The 27,594-nt window shown below is 46.1% G+C and overlaps 2 protein-coding genes across 3 annotated transcripts in view; both read left to right on the top strand.

Moving 5' to 3' along the window:
• LOC140069452 (cholinesterase-like) overlaps positions 1 to 27,594 on the top strand; it is a 269,951-nt gene that overhangs the window by 146,109 nt on the left and 96,248 nt on the right. The gene's annotated exons all lie outside the window — the stretch shown is intronic.
• LOC140069448 (cholinesterase-like) lies at positions 311 to 26,489 on the top strand. Of its 2 annotated transcripts, none has more exons than XM_072115150.1 (4): positions 311 to 386; positions 6,990 to 8,502; positions 23,969 to 24,122; positions 26,362 to 26,489. In XM_072115150.1, the coding sequence occupies exons 1-4, from the start codon at positions 383 to 385 to the stop codon at positions 26,431 to 26,433; spliced, it is 1,743 nt and encodes a 580-aa protein (XP_071971251.1). In that variant the 5' UTR covers positions 311 to 382; the 3' UTR covers positions 26,434 to 26,489. The 2 variants fall into 2 exon arrangements, with proteins under 2 accessions (XP_071971251.1, XP_071971250.1); XM_072115149.1 differs by lacking the exon at positions 311 to 386 and adding an exon at positions 754 to 849.

Raw genomic sequence — 27,594 nt, 5'->3', positions numbered from 1 at the left:
TTACCGGCTATGGAGAGGGCTTAGCCCGTGAGCCCTCTCCATGCACCGGGACCCGAAGCCCACAGTACTAGTACGGTGAGCATCGGGAAGGGGATATATATGAGGCTTCCAAATATCGGCACTGTGATTCGCGATAGTCATTGTGCTGCTCCACAGCTTGTATTTTATACATATATATATATAATGACAGATCTAAAGTAATGACATTGTATGACATTACAAAGTTCAGGTAAATTCTTACTTATCTTAACACATTTCTGTTAATATTTAATTTACCGTGTTGGCTTAGACTTTATGTTTATAGGCTTAGGTTTTGTTTCATTTTCAAGGAAGAGGAGCTACTAAAATATTCAGACAGACTATAGATCGATAGATTGACAAGATGGGTGAGTAAAAGCATTTTAGATTGCATGTGTTACTATATTTCACATATATTTATGTGGATATGGAAGACTTCAGATAAAGAAACCGAACACCAGGAATAGTTAGTAATAGTTGGCAAGTAGTACCACTGTGTATAAACTGTTCAGAAACGAATATAAGCCGACCCATTTCTAAGCACCTATTTTACGGCAAAATACATTTTCCACTGCCTCCCCAAATAAGGAAATGCCCCTTACTAAAAAACCCCAACTCGGCTTATACTCGAGTCAATAAAAAACAAACCATGTACTCACCTTTCTGACATCATTCTCCCCCTCCCCCCCACAGGTTTTCTTCTTTTTCCAGCGATGCTCCGGCTCTGTGTAACTCCGCGTGGACGTTGTACAGATCATGACGTCAGCTGGGACACAGAGGCATAGCATCGCCAGAGAATGAAGAAGACCTGCAGAGGGGGACATTGGAAAGGTGAATACTGTGCTTGTTTTTTGTTATAGGCAGGGCATACATCGGGCAGGGAGCTGGAAGGCTATATACTAGGGCTGAATGACTATTTAGTGGAGGCAAGGGCTGCAGACTATATACTGGGGCTGAATGGCTATATAGTGGGGACAGGGGCCACAGGCTATATACTGGGCTTGAATGGCTATACAGTGGGGGCCGGGGCTGCATACTATACACTGGAGTTGAATGGCTATATAGTGGGGGCAGGGGCTGCAGGCTATACACTGGAGTTGAATGGCTATATAGTGGGGGCAGGGGCTGCAGGCTATATACTGGGGTTGAATGGTTATATACTGGGTGTAGGGGCTACAGGATATATACTGGAGCTGAATTGCTATATACAGTGGGCAGGGGCTTCTGGCAGTATACTAGGGGTCAGGGGCTGTCAGGCTAAATACTAGGGGGCAGAGAGTAGTGAGCTGTATACTGGGGGCAGGGGCTTACTAGCTATATATTGGGGACAGGGGCCACAGGCTATATACTGGGGTTGAATGGCTATATATTGGAGGCAGGGGCTGCAGGGTATATACTGGGGTTGAATGACTACATAATGGTTGCAGGGACTGGAGCTGAATTGCTATATATAGTGGGCAGGGGCTACTGGGGGCAGGGGATTCTGGCTGTATACTAGGGGTCAGGGGTTGTCAGGCTAAATACTAGAGGACAAGGGCTAGCTGGCTGTATACTAGGGGGCAGGGAGTAGCTAGCTGTATACTGGGGACAGGGACTAGCTGACTGTAAACTGGTGGCAGGGGCTTACTAGCTATATACTGGGGACAGTGGCTACTTGATATATACTGGGGGTTGCCTGGCTATATATTAGAGGGAATGGGCTGGCTAGTTACTGGGGGGCATGGGAAAGTGCATTTCCCAGCCTAGGCTTGTAATCGAGTCAATAGGTTTTCCTAGTTTTCTTACTTAAAATTAGGTACCTCTGCTTATACTTATACTCAAGTATATACGGTATTTGATCCCACAAGCAAACATGACTCAACTCGTTCTTGCTCCATGACATACTACTGCAGCATGGAGATCTTACAAATTGTGCTCCATGCCATAATAGTAGATTAGAACATAGTTATAATTTACAGCTGACATCCCCCTGTAACAAACCTGTGTTAGCCCTTTAAATGCTTTGGTCAATGCAACCGCAGCATTTAAATACATCAGGGTTCCCTTTCTGATTGGGGGTGGCGACCGCTGCTATGACAACCCTGAAGTCTCATCTAAGACCCCAACACTGTCCATAGCAAATGCCCTTAAAGGGGTTGTGTCACCATAGCAAATGGCTGTAATTGGCTGCATGGCTGCATTGTGACAAGTACTTTCACCATTTACACTTATTACAAAATATGCAGGCTTACTGAGATAATTCCTTTTGTCCTGGTTGCTGGCGCCCTCTAGTGGTAGCTGTGTCCCGTCCTGAGCAACAGCTGATCTGGCCGAGTCTGCGCACAAACATTCCCCCAGCTGCTCTGCACTACAGATCACTCCACACTGAGAGATCACCTGACACACTGCAGCCAATAGGAAGTGAGACAGGGGGCAGAGAGCTCAGCCGTCTACACCAGTGAATGAGGTGATTTCTACTGCTCCACAGTTGCTTCCAGCAGCAGATACAAGGTAACTGCAGACATAAATGACTATCTGCTGCTCAGAGGAGAGTCCTCCCCTAACATGGATCATAGCAATGCAGCAGCCCTCTCCTCCCTCCACCATTAGTCAGGTCACACAGGAGGCTGCAGAGATAACACAAGTAGCAGGCTGAGCTCTGATCTCTCCTGATGCATCCTCCTCCTGTACTCTCCTCCATTCACTGTCCCTCCATGTTACACTGCTCTCCTGATGCATCCTCCTCCTGTACTCTCCTCCATTCACTGTCCCTCCATGTTACACTGCTCTCCTGATGCATCCTCCTCCTGTACTCTCCTCCATTCACTGTCCCTCCATGCTACACTGCTCTCCTGCAGTCCTCCTCCTGTACTCTCCTCCATTCACTGTCCCTCCATGTTACACTGCTGTCCTGCAGTCCTCCTCCTGTACTCTCCTCCATTCACTGTCCCTTCATGTTACACTGCTCTCCTGATGCATCCTCCTCCTGTACTCTCCTCCATTCACTGTCCCTCCATGCTACACTGCTCCCCTGATGCATCCTCCTCCTGTACTCTCCTCCATTCACTGTCCCTCCATGTTACACTGCTGTCCTGCAGTCCTCCTCCTGTACTCTCCTCCATTCACTGTCCCTCCATGTTACACTGCTCTCCTGATGCATCCTCCTCCTGTACTCTCCTCCATTCACTGTCCCTCCATGCTACACTGCTCTCCTGATGCATCCTCCTCCTGTACTCTCCTCCATTCACTGTCCCTCCATGTTACCCTGCTCTCCTGATGCAGTCCTCCTCCTGTACTTTCCACCATTCACTGTCCCTCCATGTTACACTGCTCTCCTGATGCATCCTCCTCCTGTACTCTCCTCCATTCACTGTCCCTCCATGCTACACTGCTCTCCTGATGCATCCTCCTCCTGTACTCTCCTCCATTCACTGTCCCTCCATGTTACCCTGCTCTCCTGATGCAGTCCTCCTCCTGTACTCTCCTCCATTCACTGTCCCTCCATGTTAAACTGCTGTCCTGCAGTCCTCCTCCTGTACTCTCCTCCATTCACTGTCCCTCCATGTTACACTGCTCTCCTGATGCATCCTCCTCCTGTACTCTCCTCCATTCACTGTCCCTCCATGTTACACTGCTCTCCTGATGCAGTCCTCCTCCTGTACTCTCCTCCATTCACTGTCCCTCCATGCTACACTGCTCTCCTGCAGTCCTCCTCCTGTACTCTCCTCCATTCACTGTCCCTCCATGTTACACCGCTCTCCTGCAGTCCTCCTCCTGTACTCTCCTCCATTCACTGTCCCTCCATGTTTCACTGCTGTCCTGCAGTCCTCCTCCTGTACTCTCCTCCATTCACTGTCCCTCCATGTTACACTGCTGTCCTGCAGTCCTCCTCCTGTACTCTCCTCCATTCACTGTCCCTCCATGTTACACTGCTCTCCTGATGCATCCTCCTCCTGTACTCTCCTCCATTCACTGTCCCTCCATGTTACACTGCTCTCCTGATGCATCCTCCTCCTGTACTCTCCTCCATTCACTGTCCCTCCATGCTGCACTGCTCTCCTGATGCATCCTCCTCCTGTACTCTCCTCCATTCACTGTCCCTCCATGTTACACTGCTGTCCTGCAGTCCTCCTCCTGTACTCTCCTCCATTCACTGTCCCTCCATGTTACACTGCTCTCCTGATGCATCCTCCTCCTGTACTCTCCTCCATTCACTGTCCCTCCATGCTACACTGCTCTCCTGATGCATCCTCCTCCTGTACTCTCCTCCATTCACTGTCCCTCCATGTTACACTGCTGTCCTGCAGTCCTCCTCCTGTACTCTCCACCATTCACTGTCCCTCCATGCTACACTGCTCTCCTGCAGTCCTCCTCCTGTACTCTCCTCCATTCACTGTCCCTCCATGTTACACTGCTGTCCTGCAGTCCTCCTCCTGTACTCTCCTCCATTCACTGTTCCTCCATGTTACACTGCTCTCCTGATGCATCCTCCTCCTGTACTCTCCTCCATTCACTGTCCCTCCATGTTACACTGCTCTCCTGATGCAGTCCTCCTCCTGTACTCTCCTCCATTCACTGTCCCTCCATGTTACACTGCTGTCCTGCAGTCCTCCTCCTGTACTCTCCTCCATTCACTGTCCCTCCATGTTACACTGCTCTCCTGATGCATCCTCCTCCTGTACTCTCCTCCATTCACTGTCCCTCCATGTTACACTGCTCTCCTGATGCAGTCCTCCTCCTGTACTCTCCTCCATTCACTGTCCCTCCATGCTACACTGCTCTCCTGCAGTCCTCCTCCTGTACTCTCCTCCATTCACTGTCCCTCCATATTACACTGCTCTCCTGCAGTCCTCCTCCTGTACTCTCCTCCATTCACTGTCCCTCCATGTTACACTGCTCTCCTGCAGTCCTCCTCCTGTGCTCTCCTCCATTCACTGTCCCTCCATGTTACACTGCTGTCCTGCAGTCCTCCTCCTGTACTCTCCTCTATTCACTGTCCCTCCATGTTACACTGCTCTCCTAATGCATCCTCCTCCTGTACTCTCCTCCATTCACTGTCCCTCCATGTTACACTGTTCTCCTGATGCAGTCCTCCTCCTGTACTCTCCTCCATTCACTGTCCCTCCATGTTACACTGCTCTCCTGCAGTCCTCCTCCTGTACTCTCCTCCATTCACTGTCCCTCCATGTTACACTGCTCTCCTGCTGTCCTCCTCCTGTACTCTCCTCCATTCACTGTCCCTCCATGTTACACTGCTCTCCTGCAAAGGGGCCCCTGTCCCTGACTAGCAGGAAAGTAGCTAAAGTAACATGTGAGAAGCTGTCACCTATTTATCTATACATCCATGCATGTCAGCCTGACCGACCATGATGCTGTGAGAATACATAGTACATGTGTACTATGTGCAGTGTCCTGTGTAGTGTGCAGGGGGCGCCATATTCAGGATTTCTGGTGCATGTTCTTCATGAATCTGGTGCCCCCTGCACTGCTTTGACAGACTGCACCAACTTTTTTTGGTGCACTTTTAACATGGGGCGTGTGACACATTTCTATTGGACTTCTATTGGATCAGTAAATGCAGGGATTATTTTAGCACAGCAGGTGGAAGGAGACTCTGAAGGCTGAGCGCTATGTAGCACTGAGTTGTGCAATAACTGCTGCTGTCAGTGCTGTGCATGTGCCTGGCCCCTCCCACATCTGCTTCTGTGTGGAGCAGAATAGAGGCTGAACAAACATCATAATAACAAATAGAAAGGAATCTTTAATTTCAGGTAACCTTTACAAATAGTTTTTTTTTTAAATATTTTAACCTCTTTGACAGCTTTTTGTAGTCAATTGTTTCGTGGCATAACCCCTTTAAGGTTCACTCACAAAATTTTGGTGTGTCAAGTCTTCACCTGTTCTTTCATTCAAATTTTTATGGGAGGAAACATCATGAAAAAGTGTTGATTCAGACATTTAGATGCTATTTTCTGTTACATGGTTCACTGTCAGTAAAATAGTTTTATATAAAGGACACATTGGGAGACAGGGATACCTAAAATGCTTTTTAATTGTCTAATTGTTTTATTAAGTGTTCTAGGAGATTTCAATTTTTTAGTTTTTACATTTTTTTACATATTTTTTTTAAAACTTAAAATAAATTACGATAAATTTGGTTTTCCCAACTCCCCCAGGGTATTCAAAATCTAGGGGGGATCTGATTGTAATCAACTGCATTGCAGTATATTTGAATATATTGTGAATATACTGTAGTCTGGCTAATAAAAGTTATGGGAGGCTCTAAGAGGTTCCCAGCTTCCAATGGAACCGATTAAAGGGGTTGTCCGAGAGTTATGAAGTTCTACTTACCTTCCGGCGCCCTCCGGTGTCCCGCACTGCTGTCGCTCCGGTCTGGGCACCATGTAAACAAACATGGCCGCCGGAGCAGCGCTGGACTCAGCTTTCGGCCGGACCCGACAACCATCTGGCCCGCATACACAGTGCTGTGAATAGGGACAGCCACGGCCGGCCGGAGGCTGAGTCCAGTGCTGCTCCGGAGGCCATGTTTGTTTACATGGCGCCCGGATCAGAGCGACAGCGGCGCGGGACACCGGAGGGTGCCGGAAGGTAAGTAGATCTTTATTTTTTTAAACAGCCCCCTCCGCCCACCTTTAGTTTTTTTTTCATAACTCTCGGACAACCCCTTTAACACCATTCAAAGAAAGACCGGGAAAGAGGGAATTTTGGCGCGGATCAGCATTTAAATATGATGGCAGCCCCCCATGTGCAGTTTTGCTAGATGCAGTAGTCGGGTTTGACTACAACACCTAACAGGTTAATGGCCACAATCAGTACCAGCATCAACCTAATTAGTTATGAACTTTGGAACCTCCTGTGACACGGGTCCCTCTGGAATTAATTCATATTTGTATCTATGTCTAGAAACCATATATTAAATAAAATTCCCATGTTCCCCTTAATATTAAAATATTATTTTTTAAAATTTTTAGATATGATGGACAAAAATATGTGGTCTTACCGCAACATATTCTGCTTGGCGATACTGACTATGTTTGCTGTATGTGTTACGACTGAAGATGACACAATTATAGAGACAAAACAAGGGAAAGTAAGTGGAATAAAGAAGCCAGTGATATCTCACACTGTCACGGCCTACCTGGGGATTCCATATGCAGAGGCACCAACTGGGGAAAAAAGGTTCCAAAAACCAGAACCAAGGGCACCATGGGAGGGCATTTACCAGGCCACCAGTTATGGAAACTCTTGCTACCAGAATAAAGAAGAAGCTGAAAGTTACATTGATGTGCTTGGCACCGATATGTGGAACATCAAAAATGAAATGAGTGAAGACTGTCTTAGTCTGAATGTTTGGGTCCCAGAATCCATTTCTACACCTGCATCTGTCATGGTTTACATCTATGGAGGATCATTTTATTCTGGTTCCTCAGCTTTAGACCTATACGATGGAAGTGTGCTGGCAGCCTCCGAGAACGTGATTGTAGTGTCATTGAACTACAGATTGGGGGCGCTGGGTTTCTTAGCTTTCCCAGGAAATGCAAAAGCTCCAGGAAATGCAGGTTTGTTTGACCAAAGACTGGCTCTTCAATGGGTTCATGAAAATATAGCAGCATTTGGTGGAAACCCAGACAGTGTTACAATTTTTGGGATTAGTGCTGGAGGTGTTTCTGTGGGGTATCATGTGATCAGTCCAGGGAGCCGTCCTTATTTCAATAGAGCCATTATGCAAAGTGGATCACCTACAGCAGACTGGGCTTTTCGATCCCGTGAATCAACAAGGAAATTATCCTTGAAACTAGCCAAGTCTGTTGACTGTCCTACAGAAGATGATGATGCCACTATAGCCTGCTTGCAAAAAGTTGATGCCAACAAGTTAACTAGTACGCAAATTTTGGGTATGACTGGACCTACCTTGACATTTTTTGTGCCAATTTTGGATGATGACTTTTTAACTGATATCCCTAAAAGTCTAGTAAAATATTCAAAGGTGAATACTGATATTTTGATAGGAGTAGCCAAGGATGATGGTAGCACATTTACATTGATGGGCGCTCCAGGGATTAGTGTAAAAAATGAAAGTTTAATCAACACAGAACAACTTAAAGATGGTTTAAAATTTTACTTTCCATCAGAAGATGATATAAATGTAAAATCAGTGATGCTATTGTATAAAGACTGGAATGACGCAAAAAACAAAGAGAAAAACCGTGAAGCCTTGGAGAAAATACTGAAAGACAATTTTTTTACATGTCCTGCAAAGTATTTTGCAAACTTTGTTGTTAAGGCTAAAAATAATGTATTTGTCTATGAATATGCTCATCGTCCATCAATAGAAACTCTTCCGGAATGGATGGGTGTCATACATGGTGCAGAAGTGACAATGTTATTTGGACACCCACTTATTTCACCTCAAAAATTCACCAATCAAGAACAAATATTTAGCAGACGACTTATGAAAATATGGGCCAACTTTGCCAGAAATGGGTAAGTCCAACACTATGGATAATGTTATGGAAGTAAAACACTGTATGAGTACAGGTGGTTCTGTATGAGTACAGGTGTACTTAAGTACACTCGACTTACAGACGACCCCTAGTTACAGACGGACCTCTCTGGCCACTGTGATCTCTGATGAAGCTCTCTGGATGCTTTACTTTAGTCCTAGGCTGCAATGATCAGCTGTAATTTGTCTGTAATGAAGCTTTATTGATCATCCTTGGTCCCATTACAGCAAAAAATGTTGAAAATCTAATTGTCACTGGGACAAAAAAAATCTTTCTGGAGCTACAATTATAAAATATACCTTTCCGACTTGCATACAAATTCAACTTAGGTTCCATAGGTTTGTACTTATCTTGTACATAACCCAGGGACTGCCTCTATTACATTTGTAAAAGTTGTTACATCTAATAATTATCCCATTGTTTTTCAAAGTCATCGAATTTGTGAAAAAATTATACTGGGGGATTTTTATGACAATTTCTACAACATAATTGTTGTAAGTTGCCAGAAATTGTACACTTTCTCAACTAGTATAACAAAAAAATTGTGGCAAAGTATGACTCCACAGCCCCCACCCATCACTGTTGGTCTTTCTGTACAGAGGCCAGTGGTGATATAATACTGACACTCACATGACTGCTACAGTGGCAGTTGAGGGTGTAATATGTACATGGCTGTCAATGTGGTGTCACCGCCAGCCTCTGCCTAAAAAGAGAAACCCCCAGTAAAAGGCAATGACACAGCTGAAAAGGAACACCCGAGGAGGTGAGTCGTGGCTCTTTATAATTTAACCCCCCCCCCCCCCAGACTTGACAACCTCTTAGACCCTTTAAATAGAATGATTTGATGAAGGAAGACAAATGAAAAGCACATAATTTTCTTAAGACTAAAACTTTTGGGAGGGTAGTTAGAATAAAAACACCACTTAATAGATGTTGTTGCTTCTTTGAATTCCTTTTAATTATAGCAATCTGTGTTTAACAGGTCTGAAACGCCAAATTCCAGACCGAACAAAATTTGTCGATTTTAGCACCCATGAACCCACGAAGTGCATGAACGCTTTGGGTTTGTGTTTCAGGAAAATGGGCCAAGCTGATTGACTGACAGCTGAGCAGCCAAACAACCCGCTTGAAACCCCTTAGCAACCACTGGCATGTAATCTGTGGCCAAAGCTGTGATTGGCCAGATGGGACATGGGGCTTTGCTGTATAAGAACGGGTTCACATGTCCAGATGACATAACAGAAAGGGAACAGAGCTGGGGAGAGGTTGTTGCTCTCCATAGGCTCAGTAAGACAGAAAGAGACATCTAACATACCGATGACTGTCCTGTTCAGGGTATTTATGTTATTAGAGACAGGTGGAAATCTGAAATAATTGCAAATAATTGTGAAGAAATTTCTAGCATTTACTCCATCTATCAACAATATCTTAAAAGCACAATATCAGTATAGTTTGCAGTTCCTGCATCATTCAGCAAAATCTTAAAGGGGCAGTCACAGTATAGTTTGCAGTTCCAACTTAATTTTTTAAGATAAAATAGAAAAATTAGACCTATATGAGTCAGTGTTGCTTTGCTTTACCGGTTTTACAAGTATTTGTGCAACACCCCTGACAATACATGGGCAGAGGAGTAGTTGCGAACAACGCCCTCTCCTGGTTAGGAGCTGTCTGAAGGAGTCATGAATAGAGATGAGCGAACATGCTCGTCCGAGCTTGATGCTCGGTCGAGCATTAGGGTACTCGAAACTGCTCGTTGCTCGGACGAATACTTCGCCCGCTCGAGAAAATGGCAGCTCCCGCCGTTTTGCTTTTTGGCGGCCAGAAACAGAGCCAATCACAAGCCAGGAGACTCTGCACTCCACCCAGCATGACGTGGTACCCTTACACGTCGATAGCAGTGGTTGGCTGGCCAGATCAGGTGACCCTGGGATAGACTAGCCGCTGCCCGCGCTGCTCGGATCATTCTGTGTCTGGATGCCGCTAGGGAGAGAGCTGCTGCTGGTCAGGGAAAGCGTTAGGGTGTTCTATTAGCTTACTGTTAGGCAGGAGTGATTCTCAAAGAACCCAACAGCCCTTCTTAGGGCTACAATAACGTTCTACTTTTTTTATTTTAATTTGCATCTAGTACCATTTTGTGAGGAATTAGCAGGGGGACTTGCTACCGTTGTGTTTAGCTCTTAGTGGCACACATATCCATAGCAAAGACCGAAGTGGGAAAATTTAGTAGGGGTTGGATTTCAATTAGGCACTAACTCAGTGTCATCTCATCTGGCATAGTAGTGTGCTTTGATACTTGGCTAGAAAATAGCCATAGGAGAATACAAAGAGCTTACTTACGCATACAGTAGCGTTCTATATATTTGATTTCTGGTTGATCTGCTGGTGGCTGTACTTTCTGCAGTGCATGTACTAGCCAATTCTGAGCAATTTGTAGTGAGACTTGCGACCGCTGTGTTCTGCGCTTAGTGACGCACATATCCATAGCAAAGACCGAAGTGGGAAAATTTAGTAGGGGTTGGATTTCAATTAGGCACTAACTCAGTGTCATCTCATCTGGCATAGTAGTGTGCTTTGATACTTGGCTAGAAAATAGCCATAGGAGAATACAAAGAGCTTACTTACGCATACAGTAGCGTTCTATATATTTGATTTCTGGTTGATCTGCTGGTGGCTGTACTTTCTGCAGTGCATGTACTAGCCAATTCTGAGCAATTTGTAGTGAGACTTGCGACCGCTGTGTTCTGCGCTTAGTGACGCACATATCCATAGCAAAGACCGAAGTGGGAAAATTTAGTAGGGGTTGGATTTCAATTAGGCACTAACTCAGTGTCATCTCATCTGGCATAGTAGTGTGCTTTGATACTTGGCTAGAAAATAGCCATAGGAGAATACAAAGAGCTTACTTACGCATACAGTAGCGTTCTATATATTTGATTTCTGGTTGATCTGCTGGTGGCTGTACTTTCTGCAGTGCATGTACTAGCCAATTCTGAGCAATTTGTAGTGAGACTTGCGACCGCTGTGTTCTGCGCTTAGTGACGCACATATCCATAGCAAAGACCGAAGTGGGAAAATTTAGTAGGGGTTGGATTTCAATTAGGCACTAACTCAGTGTCATCTCATCTGGCATAGTAGTGTGCTTTGATACTTGGCTAGAAAATAGCCATAGGAGAATACAAAGAGCTTACTTACGCATACAGTAGCGTTCTATATATTTGATTTCTGGTTGATCTGCTGGTGGCTGTACTTTCTGCAGTGCATGTACTAGCCAATTCTGAGCAATTTGTAGTGAGACTTGCGACCGCTGTGTTCTGCGCTTAGTGACGCACATATCCATAGCAAAGACCGAAGTGGGAAAATTTAGTAGGGGTTGGATTTCAATTAGGCACTAACTCAGTGTCATCTCATCTGGCATAGTAGTGTGCTTTGATACTTGGCTAGAAAATAGCCATAGGAGAATACAAAGAGCTTACTTACGCATACATTAGCGTTCTATATATTTGGTTTCTGGTTGATCTGCTGGTGGCTGTACTTTCTGCAGTGCATGTACTAGCCAATTCTGAGCAATTTGTAGTGAGACTTGCGACCGCTGTGTTCTGCGCTTAGTGACGCACATATCCATAGCAAAGACCGAAGTGGGAAAATTTAGTAGGGGTTGGATTTCAATTAGGCACTAACTCAGTGTCATCTCATCTGGCATAGTAGTGTGCTTTGATACTTGGCTAGAAAATAGCCATAGCAATAGGATAGCATTGTTTGGTTTTAAAAACTCAAAAAAAAACAAAAAACACAAAAAAAAAAAAAAAACACAAAAAAAAACAAAAAAAAGTAAAAAAAAAAATAAAGTTATAACTCTCATTTTAAAAATGTTTAACCCGAGGGCTAGGGGTAGAGGACGAGGGCGGGGACGTGGGCGTCCAACTACTGCAGGGGTCAGAGGCCGTGGTCCTGGGCGGGGTGAGACACCACCTGCTGATGAGGGAGCAGGGGAACGCCGCAGAGCTACACTCCCTAGGTTCATGTCTGAAGTTACTGGGACTCGTGGTAGAGCACTGTTGAGGCCAGAACAGTGCGAACAGGTGATGTCGTGGATTGCTGACAATGCTTCGAGCAATTTGTCCACCACCAGTCAGTCTTCCACGCAGTCCACCCATGTCACCGAAATCGCCACTCCTCCAGCTCCTGCACCTCAGCCTCCTCCCCCCCAGTCTGCCCCCTCCCAGGAAAATTTGGCATTTGAACCGGCATACTCTGAGGAACTGTTTTCTGGACCCTTCCCACAGTCACAAACCACTTGTCCGGTTGCTGCTGAGCAATTTTCCGATGCCCAGGTTTTCCAACAGTCACAGTCTGTGGGTGATGATGACCTTCTTGACGTAGTGGAAGTGTGTAAAGAGGTGTCCGACGATGAGGAGACACGGTTGTCAGACAGTGGGGAAGTTGTTGTCAGGGCAGGAAGTCCGAGGGGGGAGCAGACTGAGGGATCGGAGGATGATGAGGTGACAGACCCAAGCTGGGTTGAGAGGCCGGGTGAACACAGTGCTTCTGAGACGGAGGAGAGTCCTCGACCAGAACAGGTTGGAAGAGGCAGTGGTGGGGCCAGATGGAGAGGCAGGGCCAGAGCTGGTGCATCAGCGCCAAATGTGTCAACTAGTGAAGCTCCCGTGGCGAGGGCTCCTGCGGCGAGGGCTAGATCTTCAGAAGTCTGGAGGTTCTTTAAGGAAACACCGGATGACCGACGGACTGTGGTGTGCAACATTTGCCAAACCAGGCTCAGCAGGGGTTCCACCACTACTAGCTTAACTACCACCAGTATGCGCAGGCATATGAATGCTAAACACCCCACTCAGTGGCAACAAGCCCGTTCACCTCCGGCCGTGCACACCACTGCTCCTTCCCCTGTGTCAGCTGCTAGTCAGCCCCCTGCCCAGGACCCTGCCACAAAAACCCCATCGTCGCCTCCACGATCCTCCACAGCATCCACCAGCGTTCAGCTCTCCATACCCCAGACGCTGGAGCGGAAACGCAAATATAGTGCAACCCACCCGCACGCCCAAGCCCTTAATGTGCACATCTCCAGATTGCTTAGCCTGGAGATGCTGCCCTATAGGCTAGTAGAGACCGAGGCCTTTCGCAACCTCATGGCGGCGGCCGCCCCTCGGTATTCGGTCCCCAGCCGCCACTACTTTTCCCGATGTGCCGTCCCAGCCCTGCACCAGCACGTGTCAGACAACATCATCCGTGCCCTGACCAACGCCGTTTCTGACAAGGTCCACCTGACCACGGACACGTGGACGAGTGCTGCCGGGCAGGGCCACTATATATCGCTGACGGCACATTGGGTTAACTTGGTGGAGGCTGGGACCGAGTCTGACACTGGAGCTGCTCATATACTGCCGACGCCGAGGATTGCGGGGCCTACCTCGGTCCAGGTGTTTCAGGCCTACTATGCCTCCTCCTCCTCCCACCCCTCCTCCACCTCCTCCTCCGAACTACCATCCGTGGGCACGGCGCCATCAGTCGGTAGCTCTAGGCACAGCAGCAGTGCCGTCGCTAAGCGACAGCAGGCGGTGCTCAAACTGCTGAGCCTAGGCGACAAAAGGCACACCGCCCAAGAGCTATTACAGGGCATCACGGCGCAGACTGATCTGTGGCTGGCACCGCTGAACCTCAAGCCGGGAATGGTTGTGTGTGACAACGGCCGTAACCTGGTGGCGGCTCTGCAACTCGGCAGACTGACACATGTGCCATGCCTGGCCCATGTGTTAAATCTGATAGTTCAGCGTTTCCTCAAGACATACCCCAATCTGTCTGATTTGCTCACGAAGGTGCGCCGCATCTGTGCGCATTTCAGGAAGTCCAGCCCAGATGCTGCCACTCTCAGGGCAGCGCAGCGCCGCCTCCAACTGCCCGCTCACCGACTGTTGTGCGACGTGCCCACGAGGTGGAATTCAACACTGACCATGTTATCCAGAGTTTACCAGCAGCGCAGAGCGATTGTAGACTGCCAGATGTCAACTTCCACCAGAACTGGTAGTCAGGTCAGTCAGCTTCCTCAAGTCTACAATGAGGAGTGGACGTGGATGTCTGATATCTGTCAGGTGCTGAGTAACTTTGAGGAGTCAACACAGATGGTCAGTGGCGATGCCGCCATCATCAGCCTCACCATCCCGCTGCTTGGCCTGTTGAAAAACTCTCTGGTCAGCATGAAGTCGGAAGCTTTGCGCTCGTCACAAGAGACAGGGGAAGAATATTCCCTTGTTGATAGCCAAAGCACCCTCAGGTCTGTTTCTCAGCGCATATCGGAGGAGGTGGAGGTGGAGGAGGATGAGGAGGAAGAGGAGGAGAATGTTGGTGAGACACAAGAGGGGACCATTGTTGAGTCCTTTACTGTTCAGCGTGTATGGGCAGAAGAAGAGGAGTTGGAGGAGTTGGAGGAGGAGGAAATGGACAGTCAGGCCAGTGAGGGGAGTGAATTCTTACGCGTTGGTACTCTGGCGCATATGGCAGATTTCATGCTAGGCTGCCTATCCCGTGACCCTCGCGTTCAAAGAATTTATTCCAGCACCGATTACTGGGTGTTCACTCTCCTGGACCCACGGTACAAGCAAAATCTTTCCACTCTCATCCCTGCAGAGGAAAGGAGTGTGAGAATGCATGAATACCAGCAGGCCCTGGTGCACAAGCTGAAACAGTATTTCCCTTCTGACAGCGCTAGCGGCAGAGTGCGTAGTTCTGCGGGACAAGTAGCGAGGGAGAGTAGGCGAGCAGGCAGCTTGTCCAGCACTGGCAAGGGTACGCTTTACAAGGCTTTTGCCAGCTTTATGTCACCCCAGCAAGACACTGTCACCTGTCCCCAGTCTCGGCAGAGTAGGGCTGATCTTTACAGAAAGATGGTGAGGGAGTACGTAGCTGACCATACCATCGTCCTAAATGATCACACAGCTCCCTACAACTACTGGGTTTCAAAGCTGGACATGTGGCACGAACTGGCGCTGTACGCCTTGGAGGTTCTTGCCTGCCCTGCCGCTAGCGTCTTGTCCGAGCGGGTTTTCAGTGCAGCTGGTGGCATCATCACCGATAAGCGTACACGCCTGTCGACTGACAGCGCTGACAGGCTGACGCTTATTAAAATGAATAAAGGCTGGATTTCTCAGAATTTCCAATCTCCACCAGGTGAAGGAAGCTCAACCTGAATAATTGATCCACTCCTCCTCCTCCTCATTTTCCTCCTTCTCCTCCTCTTTGTACAGTAAAGCAGAGGAAAATGGCTATTTTTTGACAGGGCCCACTGGCTCTTGCTATAGTACTTCATGCATTTAATTTTTCTGGAGGGCCACCTACGAGGTCCTCTGTTTGAAACAATTTTTGTGAGTGCCACATACAGGCACTCAATCTATTCCATTTTACTGCAGGGCCACCTACCTGCTCCTCTGGTTTGAAACATTTTTGGGTCTGCCACATACAGGCACTCAATCTATTCCATTTTACTGGAGGGCCACCTACCTGCTCCTCTGGTTTGAAAAATTTTTGGGACTGCCACATACAGGCACTCAATCTATTCCATTTTACTGCAGGGCCACCTACCTGCTCCTCTGGTTTGAAACATTTTTGGGACTGCCACATACAGGCACTCAATCTATTCCATTTTACTGGAGGGCCACCTACCTGCTCCTCTGGTTTGAAAAATGTTTGGGACTGCCACATACAGGCACTATCCAAATTAAATTGTCTCCATAGCAGCCTCCACACGTTGTCTCCATTGCTACCTCCAAAAGTCGTCCATATAGCTGCCTCCATACATCGTCCCTTTATCAAACGAGGTGTGTCAGGCAGAAATTTGGGTTGTTTTCATGGATTCCACATCAAAGTTGTTAACTTTGTCGCCACCCTGCTGTGTTATCCACAAAATATACTGGCAAACTTTTACCATTTAGGGATATTATTTCAGCGCTTCTTGCGCATCTGTTTACATTCCCCTCACCCGGCATATCCTAAACTTATAAGAACGCTACTACACTTGATCTTATACAAAAGGTTCTTAGAAGTGCTGTTTGGGGAGTAGCCTAGAGACAGGGGCTTGAATTGGCGAAAGCTCGCCTGGCAGCGGAGCGCCAGCTCCATGCGCATCATGCGCTTCTTGCGCATCTGTTTACATTCCCCTCACCCGGCATATCCTAAACTTATAAGAACACTACTACACTTGATCTTATACAAAAGGTTCTTAGAAGTGCTGTTTGGGGAGTAGCCTAGAGACAGGGGCTTGAATTGGCGAAAGCTCGCCTGGCAGCGGAGCGCCAGCTCCATGCGCATCATGCGCTTCTTGCGCATCTGTTTACATTCCCCTCACCCGGCATATCCTAAACTTATAAGAACGCTACTACACTTGATCTTATACAAAAGGTTCTTAGAAGTGCTGTTTGGGGAGTAGCCTAGAGACAGGGGCTTGAATTGGCGAAAGCTCGCCTGGCAGCGGAGCGCCAGCTCCATGCGCATCATGCGCTTCTTGCGCATCTGTTTACATTCCCCTCACCCGCCATATCCCAAACTTATAAGAACGCTACTACACTTAACTTGGTGCAGGCTGGGACCGAGTCTGACCCTGGGGCTGGTCATATACTGCCGACGCAGAGAATTGCGGGGCCTACCTCGGTCCAGGTCTCAAAGGCCTACTATACCTCCTCCCACCCCTCCTCCACCTCCTCCTCCTCCGAATTACCATCCGTGGGCATGGCGCCATCAGTCGGTAGCTCTAGGCACAGCAGCAGTGCCGTCGCTAAGCGACAGCAGGCGGTGCTGAAACTGCTGAGCCTAGGCGATAAAAGGCACACCGCCCAAGAGCTATTACAGGGCATTCCACATCAAAGTTGTTAACTTTGTCGCCACCCTGCTGTGTAATCCACAAAATATACTTGCAAACTTTTACCATTTAGGGATATTATTTCAGCGCTTCTTGCGCATCTGTTTACATTCCCCTCACCCGCCATATCCTAAACTTATAAGAACGCTACTACACTTGATCTTATACAAAAGGTTCTTAGAAGTGCTGTTTGGGGAGTAGCCTAGAGACAGGGGCTTGGATTGGCAAAAGCTCGCCTGGCTGCAGAGCGCCAGCTCCATCCCAAGATCCAACTAACATAGTTGCAGCACCTTTAATCTACTACTAGTTCACTGCCTCCATAATAATAATAATAATAATCTTTATTTATATAGCGTCATCATATTCTGTAGCGCTTTACAAATCATAGGAAACAAATACAAATGTAATGTAACAGAGCACAACATTTGTATGGAACAACAGGAGTGAGGTCCCTGCTCGCCAGAGCTTACGGTTTATGAAGATGATGGGGTAACACGAGGTAAAAGAATATTTAATGGTCAAGCCATTCTTCTTAGGGAATAGAAAAAAATATAATAAATGGAATTGCTGTCGCTTGAACCACTCAGCCGTCATCTTATATACCAGGTCCAGGGTGAATGGGACTGCAGAGAAGTCTGGTGCCTGTTGGTTGCTGGATAACAGATGGGAGGACGACACAGGACGGGTTAGTAGAAGAGTTAAAACTTCATGCAGTTAATGAGTGTTATAGGCTTGCCTAAAGAAATGGGTTTTAAGAGCACGTTTGAAACTTTGGAGGTTAGGTATTAGTCTGATAGTCCAGGGCAGAGCATTCCATAGAATTGGTGCAGCTCTAGAGAAGTCTTGGAGACGCGAGTGGGAGGTCCGCACTAGGGTAGAGGTTAATCTAAGATCACTGGCGGATCTAAGAGCACGGGTTGGGCGATAGACTGAGATAAGAGAGGAGAGGTAGGGGGGTGCAGCATTATACAGAGCTTTATATATGAGGGTTATTATTATTTTAAACTGTATTCGAAAGGAGACTGGCAGCCAGTGCAGCGACTGGCATGAACTGTAAGCATACATGGTCCCCTTATCAAACGAGCTGTGTCAGGCAGAATTTTGGGTTGTTTTCATGGCTTCCATGTTAACTTTGTCGCCACCCTGCTGTGTAATCCACAAAATATACTGGCAAACTTTTATCATGTACCGATATTATTTGAGCGCTTCTTGCTCACCTCCTTTGGTTCCTCTCTGACACCCATTGGTTTGAAGCCTGAGTCCAATTAGGGTATGTCGCCATGCCACTCTCTAGCCTGCTGCCGCTGCCTCTGCCTCTGCATGCCGTCCCCTATAGTGTCAGGGTCAATTATTGGATGTTTTACATGCTATCTAGCTTCATTCTGTCACTCTGTCATGGCCATGCTGTTGCCCATAATTTCGGCATAATGGTGCGATTAAGCAGCCTCAGAGGCATCCATGCATGCTGCCCCTGCTGTTTCCTGTCCATTTCCGTGGTGTTTCCATCCTTTTCTGAGGTTCCCAGGTGTTTGGCCAAGCTTCCCTGTGCAGAGCCTTGGTCCCCTTGAAAATGCTCGAGTCTCCCATTGACTTCAATGGGGTTCGTTATTCGAGACGAGCACTCGAGCATCGGGAAAAGTTCGTCTCGAATAACGAGTACCCGAGCATTTTAGTGTTCGCTCATCTCTAGTCATGAACCTTCCAGTAAGTTCTAACACTGGGTTATTAGGTAATCAGCAGCTGTAGATTCTGCCTGAACAGTCAAGGGTTAAGTGGATGTAATTCTGTCTACCAACTGTTTTGCACCAAGTACACTGGAGTGTGATTGGAGAGTAAGCCACCACCTGACCTGGGTAATAAAAACCCCCCCACAGGGTGGGGCTAAGTCAGTCTCTTAGGATCTAGCTCTGTTGAGTTCCAGAAACCACTGAGAGCACATGCTCTTACCACAGGCCTCTTAGGCCTCAGCTTTCACTATAGAGCACATCCTGTCACAGAGGAGAGAAACCGTGTCCGTGCTCCATAAGCACTAGCACTCAGCTAATCCCAGGATAAAAGCTGCAGCATCCACAACTAGACACAGCTCCATCCCAGCCTGCATCTGCTACCAGGCTGGTGACCCAATTCCTGAGGACTAGTCTCCATGACCACTCCATTAATCTGGAATCTCCAGTAATCCAAAATGTGTTCCAAGATCGTTTTGGCTCGTTGCCTGCAGTTGTTCTAATAAATGAGTTATTTTGCGCTACGTTGCCACCATCTGTTCCCTGGTAAAGGCTGTACCACCAAGGGCTGCCCATCCATCACCCAGGGACATAAATTACAGACATTAAGGGGTTGCCCCCAGTAAAACCAGTACATCAGCCTCTCCCTCCATATTTCTTACACACACCACCTGCTGGAGACCTGCCAGGCTGTAGGACAGCCCTCTGGTCCCCATACCAAGCACCTTGACATCAGCGTGCCTAGGCTGCAACCACCAGCCACTCTGGTATTCTGGGCTGCCTCCAGGCCCCAAGAAAAGACTAGGCCCTGGTGGGGGATGTTGCATTCACATCATTGAAAACTTACACTATCAATTTTAGACCTAAATACATCACACCGTACTACATTGTAGTGTCTTTGTTATTACTTCACCTATATCCTCAAATGGTACTGGAACTTTTTTTAAAAATGGGCCATGGTGCTGCTGCTGCAGGTAGAGCTTGGGTTCCATATCTGCCTGCTCGAACGTCCTCTGGTACAAGCAGGCACCACGGTGGGCAGCGTACACTGGTAGGCCCCAATAGGCCACACAAAGTTAAGGCAATTGGTCAATTACATGGTAGACAGCGCATCAACTTCCATGGGATTATCTTTGCTAGGCTTTGCGGTCTCAGAGAAAAGTCATGGAGCGGTCACTCAGCTGTATGATGTCTCTCTTAGCTGGGAATCTGTGGCTAATCCAACATGCTCCTGCCCCAAACGTAGAGTTGCAAGATTCCCAAGACTATGTTGGATGAAGAGGGTATGGACGGCAGACCATCAGAAGAGGTCTACGATGATGATTATGAAACCCATCTGAGTACTGCTGTGGTTTTCTGTGAGATGGTCTTGAAGGGCAGTGGTTAGTGGTAGAAACAACAGATGATGATTAAGTCAAATACCTTAAAATTGTCAAATTCGCCATTACAGGAATTTGAAATTGATAATTTCAAGTTAATGGGTGGATTGTAACCATATTGTGAGGAAAGGTGGGTGTTTTTTCCATTGCTTGTAACAAACTGGGGCACATTTACTACGGCTTTGCGACACTTTGCGACACACCGGGGGTCATTTACTAAGGGCCCGATTCGCGTTTTCCCAACGTGTTACCCGAATATTTCCGATTTATACCGATTTTCCCTGAAATGCCCCGGGATTTTGGCGCACGCGATCGGATTTTGGCGCATTGGCGCCGGCATGCACGCGACGGAAATCGGGGGCATGGCCGAACGAAAGTCCAATGGATTCGGAAAAACCGCCACATTTAAAACAAAAAATGTGTCGCGAAAATTACACTTACCTTCACTAGGTATTGGCCGGTGAATTTCAGGGCATTCCAGCGCGCCTCCAGGGAACTTCAGCACGGAGGAACTACCTTAGTGAATCCCGGCCGGACCCGAATCCAGCGCAGAGAACGCGCCACTGGAACGCGAACGGACCGGGTAAGGAAATCTGCCCCACTGTTTTCAGACTGTGCACCTTTTTTCAATGGAAAAAAGGCTTGCATGGGTATTAAGTAGTGAGTGCGTTGTGATTGTGGCGCACGCAACCCTGTTTTGGCGCAGCTGCGTTGGCTTCCATGCGGCACAATTTAGGAGGCGTGCTGTCGGGCGATATGACTGATTCAGACTGAACACGGGATTTAACTTTCAAATTGTGTCACAAGCCCTAACACTAACATGCACCACTAAAAAGATGGTGAACTTTGTGAGACCACAGCGGGGAAGCGACAGATTCGTGAAATCGGGTTCACGATCTTAGTGAATTGGAAACGGACAATGCACTTTTTGTGAACTCCGGGGCGGAGTACCTCCAGAACAGAGCATCTTTAACCACTGTGAGATTAACAACATGATGTTTTCATAATTTTTTTTTTAATTCTTATTATTTTTACTGTTTCTTTTCTATTTTTTTTTTCAAATGGGAGATTTCAATGTGGTTCATGTTGTGAATTGAAGCTGAAATTTTGTCTGTTTTTGTCTCATATCCAACATTACATCTATACTTGATCTATACCTGATAAAAAAAAAATTAGCAATGCACAACTAGCGTGTCAGATAAAATACAATCTAGGCAAACATTTAATATCAATTAGTTAAAATCAACTGTACAAATGGTACACAAGACCTATGCTAGGAGGGTTATAATAAAGTGTCCCTAGTCACTCCCCTTACAATAAAATGTAGGACACGGATCCCTCACCTACTGCTCTTGTAATATAAACAATGTAAATCATGACATAATATGAAATAAAAAGCTTGCTGCAAGGTATTATATGCCATTAAAACTGAAAATATCTGAGTCATAGAGCGAGAATCAAATAAACAACACAATCCTGTGCAAACATCAGTTATATACTGCAGACAGACTCTACTGGGTCGTACCACTCCTAAGGCCTGTAAAGTGGGGCCTGGGACCTAGTCAGATGTGGGTGGCATTCACAAACAGGAGAGTAACTTGGAGGGGCAGGGCCATATAGCAGACTTCTGAATGGACCCCCCCCCTCCCATAAAAATACACATATATGTATACTCACGCATGTTTTCTACAAACACACAGATTTTATAGAATAATATTTAAACACACATATGTATTTACATACAGTATACAGACACCACATATACATACATACGGTAAATATTCTGCCATATACATCCATGCAGCATATACACATCACATATACACACTTATAGCAAATACACACATATTACAAAACAATATACAGACAAACAGCATATACAGTGAGTATAAACTCACCACACACACACACTTACAGCGTATACACACCCAATACCACAGATGTGGTGCCCACTGACACCGGGGTTGAGTGTGAGGGGTCTTTGAGTGCATAAGTGCTGGCCATACTCACTTGTGGCACTTTGCCACTGATGAAGTTGGTGAGCACTTAGGCTACAATCACACTGCCGCATGGGGGATGTATATACGGCCGGCGTATTTACGGCCCCCATAGACGGCAATGAGCGCACCGGTGCGGCACACGGCACACGTGCGGCACCGTACCACTCCATACCCAGGACATGTCCTATCTTTACCCATATTACAGCGCTGTGCGCCATATATCCCTATGGAGAGGGGCGGGGGTGAGCAGCACTCACCTCCTCCTCCTCTCCCCGCACGTTGCCGTGTGCCCGCCGTGCTATGGTACGGCGGGCAACGGCAGTGTGAATCTAGCCTTAGGAGGGTATGGCTCTTTTGCTTTGTAAAGAGTCTGTCTGCAGTATATAACCAATGATTTCACAAAATTGGTAAAAAGAAAATGTTTGTAACATTTGGTTCCGTATACACAGTATTTTTGGGACTAAATTGCTATGGGCTACATATAATCGTAGAAAAGTAATTTTAAGTAAGTAACTGCTTAAAAAAACATTTGTTAGGTACTATGGTAGTTTTTATTATGTACCATAGTATTCTTCAAAATCATTTTTAACCAACTAGACTTTTCTAGGATTATGAGGAGTCCACAGTGTATTAGTCCCAAAAATATTGTTTGTATAGTACCAGATTTTACAAACATTTTCTTTCTAATTATCTTTTCTATTGCCTTTTGGCATTAGGACGTATCTTGAGCACACACTCACACATATTGGGGGTCATTTACTAAGGGCCCGATTCGCGTTTTCCCGACGTGTTACCCGAATATTTCCGATTTGCGCCGCTTGTACATGAATTGCCCCGGGTTTTTGGCGCACGCGATCGGATTGTGGCGCATCGGGGCCGGCATGCGCGCGACAGAAATCGGGGGGGCGTGGCCGAACGAAAACCCGACGTATTCGGAAAAACCGCCGCATTTAAAAACCGAAAATGTGTCGCTTGGGGAGCGCTCACCTTCACCTTCTATGGGATGGTGCATTCCGGGGCGTTAAGATTATTTTCGGCGCTGCAGCGCCACCTGGTGGACGGCGGAGGAACTACCATCTTAAATCCCAGCCGGACCCGAATCCTGTGCAGAGAACGCGCCGCTGGATCGCGAATGGGCCGGGTAAGTAAATGTGCCCCATTGTTCTTCACACATATTGTTCTTCAAATACTATTGCGGAGAACACCGTTCTGCACGCGTGTCTCCGGAACAGATCGCAGATGTTCCCGAACATCTGCAATCTGTTCTGCAGTGTTCTTTCACTGTGCTTGTTCAGTTTGTAACTTTACTGAAAAATGCTCGGGTCTCCCATTGATTTCAATGGGGCTCGTTACTCTTAACGAGCACTCGAGCATCGGGAAATGTTCGGCTCGAGTAACGAGCACCCGAGCATTTTAGTGCTCGCTCATCTCTATTTAGGATCCATTTCTAATAATATCCGATATTTGTTTTTATACCCTACAGAAATCCAAGTGATGATGATTTTAAATGGCCTCGGTATTCAAAAGAAGAACAAAGTTACGCAATTCTGAAAGTGGACGACATTGATGTGCAGCAAAACTGGAACACACAAAAATGTCATTTCTGGAATTCCTTTTACCCTGAATTGGTGAAACTTGTGAGTTGATAATTAATATTAATAATATTTTTTTAAAACAATATTTAATCACTCATCAGAAAATTATGTTTCACATACCATAAAGAAGATGACATTAGTAGGGTCTATGAGCCATCAATTTTCATAAGAAACTGTATCATTTTTTTTTTCACTAAACAAATTCCTTAAAGGGGTATTCCCACGAAGACAAGTTTCTTATATGTACTCAGGATAACACAATAACACATTCTCTGATTCACTGTTATTAACAAAAATGCAGCATTTCACAGATATAAGTCCAACCTGTCTCTATCCGTCCTGCTGTACACAATTTCAGTTGCCCCTAGACATGACCCTGTAACTTCTGACTTCAGGTCAGGGGACACCATCTTGGATTTCTGTGTGACGGCAGTGCTGTGGAGTTTCTATCTCTGCTCTCTACAATGTAGCTCCGCCCCCTGCAGTCCAGCACAGACTGATACACTTAATCGGAGTTCCTGCCCCCAGCAGCAGCATGAGCAGAACTACGTGCTACAGACATATAAGTTGTTTATCTGGGGAGGCACAGCAGGAGGGCACAGTAGATCAAGTGTGATGTGGAATAGCAGAGATGTAGGAGAGCTGACTGTGTCATTGTGTGCAGGGGCACAACTAGGAGAGGCTGGGCCCCATAGCAGATTTCTGCATGGGGGGCCTCCCTTCCCATCATATACACACACGCATTCAGTATATACAGCATATGCACACATATAGGGCAAATACACATACACACACACACAAACACAGTATATTCAGCATATACATACATACCATATACACAGCATATACAAAAAGACACATGTGCACATGTAAATGTGAACATATATATGCTTATATAAATATATGAATAAATACAGTATATGTATCTGTACATCTATACACAGTATACGCATCTATACATCTATATGCATCTATACATCTATATATACAGTTTATGCATCTATACACAGTATATGGATATATACTTATATGCATATATATATTATAGAGATTAGGAAGCAAGACAGTGGGGCACATTTACTTACCTGTCCCGTTGACGGCGCCTATCCGGAATGTCCGACGAGGATTCAGAGCTGCCATGATTTACTAAGATCGTGCGTCCAATTTCATGCATGTGTCACTTTCTTCTTTACCTTCTTCTTCCTGGTGTATGTGAAAGCTGATCTAGCGACACAATTTGGTTTTTAAATTTTGCGATTTGTCGGCATCAGTCGGGTTGTCCAACGGCCACCCCCCACGACTTGTGGTGCATGAAATCCGGCGCCAATTCAATCGCCCCGGCAATTCTGTGAAAAACTGAAAAATTCAGCAAACCCGACAAGAATGCGTACGACGGACCATTAGTAAATGTGCCCCAATGTTTTCCATAGACACTACAATGTCATGAACACCAAATTCAATATGATACCAATACTGTCCCCCACAATACTGTGGAGTCAGAACAAGACCATAAAAAATTGTCTTGAAATATTATTCTGTGTTAATGAAGAAATGTCAAATAATATGTGAGTTACATATCAGGCCATAGGAGATGGTACACAGAAGGGGAGTTATCACCATTAGTACAAACAAACACAGAAGGTAGAAACTATCATGTGCCTATACAAGTTCCACAAAGTAGGATACAGTGTATGTAGAGTGGATGACCAACATTCAGATCGGAAAACACTTTATAGATTCACATACAAACTTCTATCTCGTATTAACATTACTAAAGTCAAACAAGAACTAAATCAATCCAGTTGGCGTGAAAGGAGTCTTACCCACGAGCCAATCCACACTGCTCCGGTACCATGGGACCGTCCCCTACCAGGGGACTGTACTACCAGTGACGGTGTTATCCCTGGTACCGGAGTAGTGTGGATTGACTCATGGGCCCCTCAAAGTAAGTTCCCCTGGGAACTTCCAAGAACCTTCTAGGGAAGGGGGAAGTGGGGTTGGGATTTCCCTCATGGACCTCAACTTGTGTTATCCCTCAACTTTAGCTATATCAGATATTCTAATTGAGAAACTCATAAGGTGCCCGCGGTTAGCATTCATCAATAATAACCACCATAATTACAAGGTCTCTCGGGCCTTTCAAGAAGCAGGACTCGGGTGGTACTGTTACCTCTTGACCCCATATATCCACACTAGTTTCATAACTAATAATCACTAATAAAACATCTAAATATTTTTCATTATATAAGTAATGATTGTTCATACCTCTTTCGTGTTGTAGATACAGGAGAATATATCACAATGTGACGTGCCCCTCAAGAATTCAAGATATCAAAGTAGAGCTGAAAAGTGAATTTTCTGGATAAATTAAAGTTGATCATATTTAATAAACTTGACCTGTTTCCTTCAGTTTTTTTATTTGTTTTGTCATGTTCTGGAAGAACTAAAGGGTTAAAGGGGTTTTCCCATCTGGGCATTCACATTTAATTAAATTCATTTGCCATATGTAAACATTTCTTATATTGGATGTTATTAAAAAAAATGTTCCTGTGTGAAGATAATTTCTCATAATTGTTGTCATATTGACCCTTAGAAACCAGATAGCTTTCTCGGATACGACCACCTTGCATTTTGGCAGCAATGGCCAGACATGTGCTATTGAGTCCTTCCTGACCACATGGATTTAGCGTTCATTACTGCAGGACGGCTGTGTCCGAGTAACTCCTCTGACATTTAATATTCAGAAACTTTTTGTTTCCTTGTGCAATCACTCCAGCAGAGGTGGCCGTATCCAAGGACACAGTCTTGTTTCTAAAGGATAGTATCACTACATTTATGAGAAATTATCTTCACATCGGAACATTTTTTTTAATATTATCTAATTGATGAAATGTTTGTATATGGCAGATATGGCAGATAATCGCTTAGCCTTATCACATGTGTGAAATCAACCTGTCCCGTTATCAATCAACTCTAAATGTAAATCAAATTTCTCCTGCTGTACTCCAAATGGAACAGACAACAACTAGAAATGAGAGACAATTACTAACACAACAAATTACAGTCCACTTCTTACAATTTTTAGTATCGGGCCTCTCCAATAATCATATAGGAGCAGTGTACAAACAGTGCTCACGTGATGCGGTCACCTGACTACTGAAGCTGCCGAGGGTCAGACCGCACTCCGTAAAGAGCAATACAGAGGTGGATGGCTGGGAGTACAAGGTTATCCTACGGTAGGTGTCAATGCTAACTGTTCTGTCTATATATGGTACTATCTCTACATTGACTCGGGCACTAAGTGCTCCCAACGTATACTCCGCTAAGCCCCCTTGGCTTCTTATGGGGGTCCAGAAGAATTGTCAAACATGGAGCAGATACCAGGATGTGGAAAGGGCCATTTGAGTGAAACAACCCGGCAGCTGGACCGCTACCACTTCCTTTCTTCAAGTAGGAAAAGGAGGAGCAGTGCCAGGCCCAGCAAAATGACCTCCAGGTCACTAGTGTCTGCTAA

Source organism: Engystomops pustulosus, chromosome 7 (assembly GCF_040894005.1).
Source record: "Engystomops pustulosus chromosome 7, aEngPut4.maternal, whole genome shotgun sequence".
In the NCBI taxonomy this organism is placed as follows: domain Eukaryota; kingdom Metazoa; phylum Chordata; class Amphibia; order Anura; family Leptodactylidae; genus Engystomops; species Engystomops pustulosus.
The sequence above is the reverse complement of the archived record's forward strand: the minus strand, read 5'-3'. Positions and strand labels throughout refer to the sequence as shown.